The following is an 11,689-nucleotide window of genomic DNA, read 5'->3' on the forward strand; positions in this document are numbered from 1 at the left end:
CACAGACAACTTATTTTTATATATATAGATATATATACATATATATATATATATATATACATATATATATATATATATATATATATATATATATATTATATATATATATATATATATATATATATATATATATATATATACATATATATATATATATACATATATATATATATATATACATATATATATATATATATATATATATATATATATATATATATATATATATATATATATATCAAACAGTTCGTGGTAACGAACTGTAGTAAGGAGCGACCCGGCTCAATAGTAACCAAAACTCCAAAAAATTGAATTTTGATATCAATAGCTACATCAAAAGAATCGCATTTTAATGCTGATTTTAAATATATATATGTTTCATCAAGTTTAGTCTTGCCTATCAAAAGTTACGAGCCTGAGAAAATTTGCCTTATTTAAGAAAATAGGGGGAGACACCCCCTAAAAGTCGTAGAATCTTAACGAAAATGACACCATCAGATTCAGCGTATCAGAGAACCCTACTGTAGAAGTTTCAAGCTGCTATCTACAAAAATGTGGAATTTTGTGTTTTTCGCCAGAAGAGAAATCACGGGTGCGTGTTTATTTGTTTGTTTTTTGTTTTTGTTTTTTTTTCTTTTTCCCAGGGGTCATCGTATCGACCAAGTGGTCCTAGAATGTTGCAAGAGGGCTCATTTTAACGGAAATGAAAAGTTCTAGTGCCCTTTTTAAGTGACCAAAAAAATTGGAGGGCATCTAGGCCCCCTCCCACGCTTATTTTTTTCCCAAAGTCAACGAATTATAATTTTGAGATAGCCATTTTGTTCAGCATAGTCGAAAACCATAATAACTATGTCTTTGGGGATGACTTACTCCCCCACAATCCCTGGGGGAGGGGCTGCAAGTTACAAACTTTGACCGGTGTTTACATTTAGTAATGGTTATTGGGAAGTGTACAGACGTTTTCAGGGGGATTTTATTTAGTTTGGGGGTGGGGCTGAGGGGGGGGGGAGGCTATGTTGGAGGATCTTTCCTTGGATGATTCTGTCATGGGGGAAGAAAAATTCAATGAAAAGGGCGCAGGATTTTCTTGCATTACTATAAGAAAACAATGAAAAATAAACATGAAAACGTTTTTTCAAATGAAAGGAAGGAGTAGCATTGAAACTTAAAACGAACAGAGATTATTACGCCTATGAGGGGTTCTAAAAATACTTTAGCATAAAGAGCGAGGTATTTAGGAGGAGATAAATACCTCGCTCTTTTATGCTAAAGTATTTTTAGCAATTTCAACTATTTATTCTACGGCCTTTCTGGTTCAGGGGTCATTCTTAAAGAATTGTGACGAAACTTACGATTTAGTGTAAAGAGCGAGGTATTAACGAGGGTACAAACCCCCTCGTATACATAACAAAAATATAAGATTATGAAAGTTTGTTACGTAAGTTAATTCTTAAGTTATGTATATTTTTTACAAATAAAAACGTTCGTTAAAAATTAAAAGTTCTAGTTGCCTTTAAAAGTAACCGAAAAATTGGAAGGCAACTAGGCCTCCTTCTCCACCCCTTATTTATCAAAATTGTCTGATCAAAACTAAGAGAAAGCCATTTATATATATATATATATATATATATATATATATATATATATATATATATATATATATATATTTACATATATATATATATATATATATATATATATATATATATATATATATATATATATATTATATATTTACATATATATATATATATATATATATATATATATATATACATATATATACATATATATACATATATATATATATATATATATATATATATATATATATATATATATATAATAACAACAGCTCCTAAGAAGCCAAAGAATTTTTAGCATTTTTTTTAACAAGCTGAATGAATTGTATATTCTGGCTGACTCAGTCAACTTATTCCATACATTATGACTCGCAATTAAAATATTAAAATCTTAACTTGCACAAGGAATAAAAGCAATTTGAATATAATTTTCAGCATTGCGAAGATTATAATTATTCTGATCAGAGGTAAAAGATGGCGTAGCACTTAAGGGCTAGGGGAGGTCACCATGAAGCTGAGAAAAAATAAGACATGCACACGCAAGAATATACAGTGATTGGAGATCGGGTAATTGGATAACCCACTCCTGAACGATTAGTTTCCTAAATGAGTTTTCTAGCTTTATTATAAACCTTAGAAAGTGGTTTTAACAGAAAAAGAATGGTTAACATCCATACTATTGGACAGTAAGAAACGTAAGATTGGATCAAGCAGTGAGAAAAGATTTTCAAAATTGATCCAAGAAAATTACGTTTAAGCTTCTTTAGAATACCGAGACTCCTGCATATCTTCGTTTTAATGTGACGCTTGAAAGACGGGCTTTCATCAACAAGTATGGTCAAAAATTGAACAATCCATCTTTAGATCTATGAATTATCCTCTTTGGCTAGTGAATTTCAGATAACTGGTAATAAACCTGAGAAACACGGAAAAAAAAACTAGACTTAGAGAAATTTAGGGTAAGATAAAATTAGCATCAAGCCATAAAATTATTCTGTCAAAGAAATTTTCCAGATTCAATTGAATCTCTGATTCGCATTGTCCCGGAGTGCCAAGTGTGCTGTCATCAGCAAAACAAACAAGAAAATCAGAAGATGGCGAACGATAGTTGTCACTATTGGCAAGGGAAGACTTAGGATGACAGAGTCAACATCAATTAACAAGTTTCTGCTTTTTACTACATAAAAAAGATCATTTACATAGATCAGAAATAGCAGAGGCCCTAAAACTGATCCTTGGGGAAAATTCACTTTTGAGGGTGAACGGAAAAGTGGATCAACAGAAATTAACCCATTATTCAAATAAGACTGAAACCAAGAAAACACATTTCCTCTTATGCCAGAATGAGACATCTTCGATAGGATAGAAGAATTTCATGGGTTAAGGAATCGAATTCCATACGAATATCCGGGAATATAGCAGTCGGAATTAATCCTGAATTTATCGCAGAATGTACAAAATTCAAAAAGGTCACACAAGCATGTTCAGTGGAGTGTTTCATTCGGAAACGGAATTGGAATTAATGAAGAAAGTGTTTATTCTAGAAAAGCAAGGAGACAGGAAAGTATAGGCTTTTTAATTTTTTCTACTAATTACTGATAAAATGGACATTGGTCGATAATTTGGTGGATCATTTCTTGGTCCACCATTATACAAAACAATAATCCGAGCACGCTTGAAGTACTTCTTACTTCAAGCACTTCGACGTACGAGCACTTCTTACTCGTAAGAAGTAAGTTTAGAGCATTCGGAAAAACTCCTTATTCAAATGAAAGATTAACAAGTTTTAGAGGCAAAACTATTGAGCAAAACTTCTAAGCTAGAGTCAAAACTATTGAAGGAAGAATAGATTTAGCTACATTGGTAGGAATAGAATCTGGCCCAGATGAGTACGAATTTTTCAAGCCATTAACAATTCTTGTAATTTCACTTACTGTTACTGGCTCTAGAAATATAGACTTAACACAAGACGGCCCGAGGTAAGATCTAAAGTCCAGGTTGAGAAAAAGTAACTGTTGGAGAAATATTCTTACCAAAACTAGTGAGGAATAAAGTGAATGCATCTTGGACATCAAGTTCACCCTCTACAGCTTCATCACCAATGACCAGACTCATAGGTAGAGAGCTAGACTGAGAACAAGGATTAAGTACAGAATCTATTACCTTTCAAGTTTTACGTAGCAAAATTATTTAGATAATAGAAAGATTTGGCTTTCGTACACAAGGAATTATATACATATCCCCGTAAATCTTGAATTACCGTAGACAAATAGTACTTGCTGAGGGTGTAGCGTACTTATAAGCCCTCCAGAGATTATTTTTCTCTGGAGAAAAAGGTCCGGATGTCATCCATGGGTTTAGAGGAACTATCCTCTTAGATATATGATCAGAAGGTGGTGCCATACAAATATTAAGAATAGCCTCTTTTACGGTCTCATAAAAGGACGTAAATAAACAAGGACAATCCTTATCATTATCCAAAAAATCTCCGCGAATTTTCCGTCGATTTGGACCCAAGGAGAGATGCGGCAAGCAGGGTTGCCAGAAAATCAACTGAAGCTGAAAACTTTGAATATGTTAAATTTATATTAAAATCGCCCATTATGATTACCTGACACGGACGTTTCAGTATTATGTCAAGTATTTCCTCAAGATTTCAAAGAAACAACAGAACAGCAGCACTAGGAGAATGGTAAATATTGCCTATGATTAGATCAATACCATTAGATCTAATTTCTATAAATTGCGATTCAAAAACACTTTCAAAATTTCTTGATAAGCTATCCCGAAAGCAATACTGCAAATTACAATATATTGACAAGGCAAGACCTCCTTTGGCCATCCTGGATCGGTTTGTATGTTCCATCTTTTAACTATGGATATTCAATAGGATTTTATTGACAGAATCCAAAAACGTCTCACATAAGCCAACAACATCAGGCTGTCTATCCGAAACAGTTTGTCTTAAATTATGTTAAGTGTAAATTAAATTAATGTTAAGTTAAAGTGCAATGAGAGGATAATTTCCTTTGGTGACCTCTTCGTTTGTTATAGTTATCCCTTTAGTTAATTCTTCTGATTTCGACAACACCTCTTAATGTTGAAATATTCCCACTAGCTTACATTTATACAATAGCAAAGAGTTATTTTGCCCTATTAATTTTTGTAATATTCGACTATAAGATACAAGTAAATTGGGAGGTACACTCGTTCATTTAGGCTTTCTGTGCAGACAGGAAACACCTCCGTTTTTTTTTTTCGGGATTCAGAGTAATAACAAGGAAAAATTAAACAACGAAAACAGTCTCGATAATTGTATTGAAATGGAAATGTAACCTAAAGAGAAATGGTTAGAGCCAGGGGGCAAAAATGTGTTTGTTTTGATGTCCTTTGTATTTTAGGATTCATATCTAATCCGTTAATTTCCATGAACGATTTTTAAGTTTATCGCTCACTTTAAGATTCGATTTATGAGGTTTTCATATATATATATATATATATATATATATATATATATATATATATATATATATATATATATATATATATATATATAAATATATGTATGTTTATATATTGTTTGGTAAATGATGACTTATACTTATTGACGACATGACTGCCTGTCCTGTCTGGATTATTCTTTATGGTTGATTGTGTTTGGCTATGCTGTTTGAACTATGTGATTGTATGGATGAGTAGGGTTAAGGCCTCATTCAAGTGCTGGTCTATATTAATCACTAATTTAGGAAAACAGTCTTCCTTTTCTCCTTCTGTCTCTTTTTTTTTTTTTTTTTTTTTTTTTTTTTTTTTTTTTTTTTTTTGTGTTTTTGCTGTTGCATTGGTGATTTCCCCTTTCATGATATGTATATATATATATATATATATATATATATATATATATATATATATATATATATATATATATATATATATATATATATGTATATTCATGTGTCTATGTATATATAATTTTTTTTTTTAGATATTCGTTCGTGTTGGGTTATATCATGGAACAGAAGTGGTGTCTGCCCCAGTAAACACCAAAGCTGTCAGTGGTAACAATCCAAAATGGGTAGAGATATTAGAATTGAAAATATCAGTGCCAGATCTACCACGTGGTGCAAAGCTCTGCATGTCCATTTGTGCGATAACTAAAAGGAAAAAGAAGGAGGTGAATTCTTATTTTATTGTAGATGTCGAACTTTTGTTTTTCTAGGAACTTTCAACAAGAATTTCGTCAAGATTTGGACCTTAAAGGTCTAAATTTTTGGCACACTATGATATGTAATTATTTTGTAATTGGCCTAGAAATTCAGCGAAAAGTCACAATGATTCGTTTCTGTTTTAAAGTTATGCCACTACATTCCAAACCTGAAAAAAAAATAGGCAAAGTGCATATGTGATCTTTGAAATCCCTAAGAAATTACAGCCATCTTGTGGTTTTGAGTGGATGATGCGAGGAAACAAGTCATTCCCCTTCTTTGTATTTGTGCCTTAGTTAACACTTCAACATAACACATTTTCTGGACTTTTTCATGTGTTCCTCGAAAGTAAAACCAGACTCCAGATCCTTACTTATCTCCACTTTCCAAACCTCAGACCATATGCCTTTCAGTAATGTATTCCCTGTTCAACTTAATGCACCGAGTGATCCAAATCCAGACAATGATATTAAATGGCATGAAATCACTGACTTAAGTTGTGTAGATATGTTTACGTTCCAGGCTGTTAGTGATTCTATTTAAAAAAGATTAAAGTGCCGCTTCATCTACTTCTCCCCACCCAAACAAAAAAAAACAAACATACTTACCTCTGTAGAGAAGCAAATCTTACTGAATATTTACTGTGGAGAAATCATTCATGCTTTACCTGCTGCCGAGCGAGCTAGTATAGCCATACGAAAAGTACACCTTGGAACTGAGAAGCATGCTGCTCAGGTTCCCCTGATCTCTTTAATTATTGTGCTAAATCGAAATTCTGTTTTTGTTTCTGGAAGGAGTGGTGCGCCATGGCAAGGTTTATTAAACGAAATTCGTCTGAAAAAAAGCGAAGTTTCGCGAAAGTGTTTAGGCAACACCAAGCTAAATCAGTAGCGGAATTATCAAGTAAAACCACAAGTGAACCTAATTTCGTTTGGAAATTGCTCAAAAGAGATAATCCAAAAGCCTATAATGTTGTGAAAATTACCAGTTACCATTGGCATGGTTGTTTTAAAAGTGAATTTTCCGAGCCTGATCCATCATTTTCAAATCAATATGAAAGGGAGCTTGATGGTTGCTTCGGCTAATCAGTTGATGAGATCAGTTTTATTGTTACTCGATCTGTGGTAACTCAGTTCATTTCTAAGCTACAAAAGAAAACTTATCGTGGTGTTAATGGCCTCTTTGCAAAGCATCTAAGATGTGGGTTCCCTCTCCTGATAGATTATCTGACCTTACTCTTTTAGATGATAATCTGTTGTATAGTTCCCGATTTGTTCAGTACTGGATTAATTACCCCGGTATTAAAAAAGGGAAAGCCCTCGGACCAATGCTCTTCTTTTAGGCCAATTATTGTGTCGCCGGTTTGGAGCAAGGTTTTTGAGTTACTAAATATTGACGAGATATCTGATAAGTGTTATACGCCGGATAACCCATTCGGCTTCAAGACAGGAGTAGGCGGCGACCATACTACCCATTTGATTGCTAATTTACTTGTACATGCTAATTAGAACAATGAGGTATTATATTTTGCAGGGTTAGATGTATCTAGAGCTTTCGACACGGGTATACATCCGCATATCGTATTGACTGCTTATAAGCGTGGAGTTAATATTTCTGTCATCAAATTGACACGTGATATGTATATAAAGCTAAATGCCAGAGTTAAGGTCACCATATCACCTTGTACGGTGGAAATTACTCTTTCAATTCCAGTAAAAAAGGGTATTAGACTGGGCTCTGTTACTTCTCCGCCCCCGTTTAATAATACTGTCATTGTGCCACAACAGAACGCTCTATCAACATGTATATTTAAAGGTATCGATCTTCCGCTTTCTAATTATGCTGATGACGTCCGTCATTAGTAGAACAGCCTTTAAAATTGAGGTAAATTTTCGGATTCTCCATAGGGAGTATAGACGTACTGGTCTTCCTTTTAATGAGAGTAAGACTGAGTTCCTGGTGTTCAATAACCGTTCAGATTGCCTGACAAATGTTCACTTTGGTGAACGTGTTATTAAAGCACAAGATACACTGACTTATTCTGGTGTACTGATTGGGTCAAATCTTCGTGCTACGCGTCAACTTTTTGCCAGAAAATTTAGGATTGCGTACAGTTTACTTGTTGCGCCAAAGTTTAAGTTTAACCGCCGTATTTTAGTTAGCGTTTATAATGCATTTGCTGTTCCGCATCTACTCGCCCTTGCACCATTTCGGTCTCTCCTTTCTGTTTCAGATATTAGGGGTATATGGAAGTGTTTCTCCAAGTATGCGAAATATTACTACGGCTGCCTCCCTGGACTAACAACAGCTTCCTATCCTCACGGTATGGAATTGCTAGTCCAGTGTCTGCGGTGGAGAAAAGAAACGAGAAATATCAGAGGCGGATTATTGGTGAAACCACCTCTGAAATTGTTTTTCGTTGATAATGTGTCTGGTATTATATACAATTGCCCTTATTTGTGTTTTATCTTTTTCTTTTTCTTTTTTTTCTGTCAGTTCTTCTTTGTTTTGATTTTGTTTGTATTTGTCAGAATTTACTTGTTTCTTTCTGTTTTCTTTCTTTTTGCTCCTTCAGTGTTGTATTTTAAATTTATGATAGGGAATAAATTGATACATACATACATAATAAATCCTCCACCGTCTTTCAGAGCGCCTAAACTTCAGAACCATACTTATCTACTGCCATCACTGTAGCTTGGAATAATCTCATCTTGGTTTGCAGACTTATCTTCCTAACTCTTTTCATCTGTGAAAAAAACACCCTGGGTTCTGGATATTTTACTTTTAACATGTTTTCTGCCTCCGCCGTTTCTGCTGATAATGCTACCTATGTAAATAAAGCTCATTTCAAATCATTAGCATAGTTGAGTTGAGGAGGATTTTACTTCCCCATAGGATTCCAAGCTCTTTTATAGTCTTTGCCGTGTTCCTTAGTACAAATTCCGTCAAAATGATCCATTTGAATGGGGGGATAGAACGCAACCCTGTTTATCTTCTGATCCAATACCAAACCGGCTACTAATGTTATTTCCTACCGTAACCTCAGGATTTTTATTCTCGTATATGAAAAAAATCACTTTAAAGTATTTATATTGTATCAAAACGTTCGTGGTAGCGAACTGTAGTAAGGAGCGACCCGGCTCAATAGTAAACGAAAGTCTAAAAAACGAAATTTTTATGCTACGAATACGAATGCGTGTTTGTTTTTTATTTTTTATTATTTATTATTTTATTTAATTTTTTCCAGGGTGATAATATCAACCCAGTGGTCCTAGAATGTCGCAAGGCTCATTCTAATGGAAATTAAAAGTAAAGTCAAAAGAGGACTCATTCAAACTGGAATTAAAAGTTCTAGTGCCCTTTTTAAGTGACCAAAAATTAGAGGGCACCTAGGTCCCCTCCCACGCTGATTTTTTTCCCTAAGTCAACCAATCAAGATTTTTAGATAGCCACTGTTATGTTTTTAAGCAGTTTTTTTCTTGGGCGATATAAAATGTGTGTGAAGAACTACAAGAAGAACTTGAAGGACTGCACTCAAGAGAATAATAAGTTATTGTTTTTCCAAGATTCAGGGAATTCCTGAAACTATGTTTCAATATTTTTTTGATAAATGATAGAAAGACGTTATTGAAAGGGCTACGGCTATGAACGGCAGACATACTTTTTTTTGGGAAGAACAATTTTTGCCAGTTGATTGGGGCTCCTATGATAATATCTGGCAGAAATTTAGATTCTCGCTGTAATTAAATAAAAAAAAACAAGTTTTTAAAACCGGAATTAAGGAGCAACATTGAAACATAAAACGAACAGACTATTCCGTATATGAGTGGGTTTACCACCTACTCTATGCCTCACTCTTCACGCTAAGGTATTTTAGAACTCCAAAGAAAAATTTCTTATTCTAATTAAATGGTCCTTGTATTTCAGGAGTTTCTCTTAAAAAGTTGGGACAAAGTCGAACTTTAACGTAAAGAGCAAGGACTGGTGAAGTGTGTAACCTCCTTAATATACGGAATAATTTATGCTAGTTTTAAGTTTTTGTTGCTGTTTACTTTCAGTTGAATTTTTTTTTTTAATTTAATTTCTGCTCGTTTTTCAAATAATGCCGAGAAATCGAGCTTTTTCCTTCATGGAAAATTCCTCCACCCACAAAAAGTTCCTCAAAGTAAACTTCGTCCTACGCAAAATACACCCCCCCCCCTTCTTGAAAATTCCTACAGCAATTCCATCCTTGCTGAAGGCTCCCCCGGGATATTTTTTGCGGACGATTCTGCCTGAAAATTCTCCTTAGCATACTTTCACTTGAGAAAAGCCTTTAATTTCTCATTGTTGTTCTAAGCATGTGGAATGTTAAAAAGATGATCAAGAACCACTGCCAAAAAAGTCTTTGAGGAATCATGTAGTTAAAATTAAAAAAGATGCTAGGAAACGTTACGTCCACAAGAAAGTATCACCACTTTTGAATACTCATCCTCGGAAATGGCGTGCTGTGGTCAAACGTTTAACCGGGAAAAACATAGCTAGTGACATTAAGATGCATAAAGATAACTGATCCGTGGCGACATCTACTAAAGTGAGCGTGTTTTCCTCAACAACCTGCACCACTCACCCTGTCATAAAAGACCTTGAACTTGAACTCTGTGAAACTGAAAAAAACAACAACTGTGAAATTGAAATGTTTAAAGTGAAAAACGAGATTCTTCTGAAGAAATCATTATAATAGTAATAGATTATTCGGGTGTTCAAGGAGATGGAGAAGCTGAAAAAGAACTTTTCTTCGTATCCTGAAGGACTGCCATTAATGTCACTGATTGAAAATGTAGTTTTCCTGGCCAAACCCCTCACATCAGTGATAAATCAGTATTCTAAGGAACAATGGTTTCCTCGGGAAACCATTTGGGACCCAAAGTCATAGGTCCAAAATAGCGTGACCAGCTACGGCTGATCTCGATTACTCCTAACCTAGCCTATGTGATTGAATTATTCATTTGTCGCGAATTTCTTTCCCAAATTAGGGCTTCCCCTGGCCCATTTCGGTAGGTTATCTGAAAGGTAGCAGCACTATCCACTATTTGGTAAGACTACTCCACCTAGCTGATTATGGGAAAGCGTTACACCTAATCCATATTACCGCTGGCAAAACTTAGAGGCGATGGGTGAGAAACCATATTCTGCTACTAGTTATTGATTTTCTTCGCGGCTGTTATCAGTGTGTTATACACTATTCCTAGGAGATCTTGCCTTGGATTGGGCCAAAATAATATGCAGTGCACGTCAAGGCACAAAACTTTTCTGGCGGTGAAATTACGTACTTCTGGGAGTTGAGGATCATTTTAAATACGTCGATGATTTATCCATCCTGTTAGAATACCTTGTAGACAAGTATCAAGTCATTCCGCCGTTCAGTAGTGACCTCAAATCGACGTTTGTCGGCCAGTATGACGTATACCATCTGTAAATCAACGAGAATAAAACAAAATTTATGACGTTTTGAGAAAGGGATGCGAAAATTGTCTCAGATATCAGCTAGTTGTATGTCACACCATATCCGCTGCTAAAGGGCAGTTACATGTAATAATTAAATAAAAAAAAACAAGTTTTTTAAATGAAAGTAAGGAGCGACATTAAAACTTAAAACGAACAGAAATTACTCCGTATATGAAAGGGGCTTTTCCTCTCAACGCCCCGCTCTTTACGCTAAAGTTTGACTCTTTCTCTTAACTCTACATTTTAAAACAGTAGAAAACAGAAGTTGGAAAAAAATTTATGTAATTTTACTATTACTACTACTGAAACATTTCAGACACAAGGTATTCAGTGTTAATGGAAGCCATGGCTTGAATTTGAAAGTCTGTTAGCTTTTTATAGATAAAAAAGGGATCGAAAAGCTGAAAAATTGATAGC

General features: G+C 34.3%; 2 protein-coding genes across 2 annotated transcripts in view; both read left to right on the forward strand.

Moving 5' to 3' along the window:
• The window catches only part of LOC136032275 (large ribosomal subunit protein mL66-like), a 414,576-nt gene that overhangs the window by 193,176 nt on the left and 209,711 nt on the right, over positions 1-11,689 (forward strand). The window lies entirely within an intron of this gene.
• LOC136032150 (phosphatidylinositol 4,5-bisphosphate 3-kinase catalytic subunit alpha isoform-like) overlaps positions 5,566-11,689 on the forward strand; it is a gene marked incomplete at its 5' end in the record, with an annotated part of 65,672 nt that continues 59,548 nt past the window's right edge. The window contains 1 exon segment of the mRNA XM_065712335.1: positions 5,566-5,754. Within this exon segment, the coding sequence (XP_065568407.1) occupies positions 5,566-5,754 (189 nt within the window).

Source organism: Artemia franciscana, chromosome 1 (assembly GCF_032884065.1).
Source record: "Artemia franciscana chromosome 1, ASM3288406v1, whole genome shotgun sequence".
Classification (NCBI taxonomy): Eukaryota; Metazoa; Arthropoda; class Branchiopoda; order Anostraca; family Artemiidae; genus Artemia; species Artemia franciscana.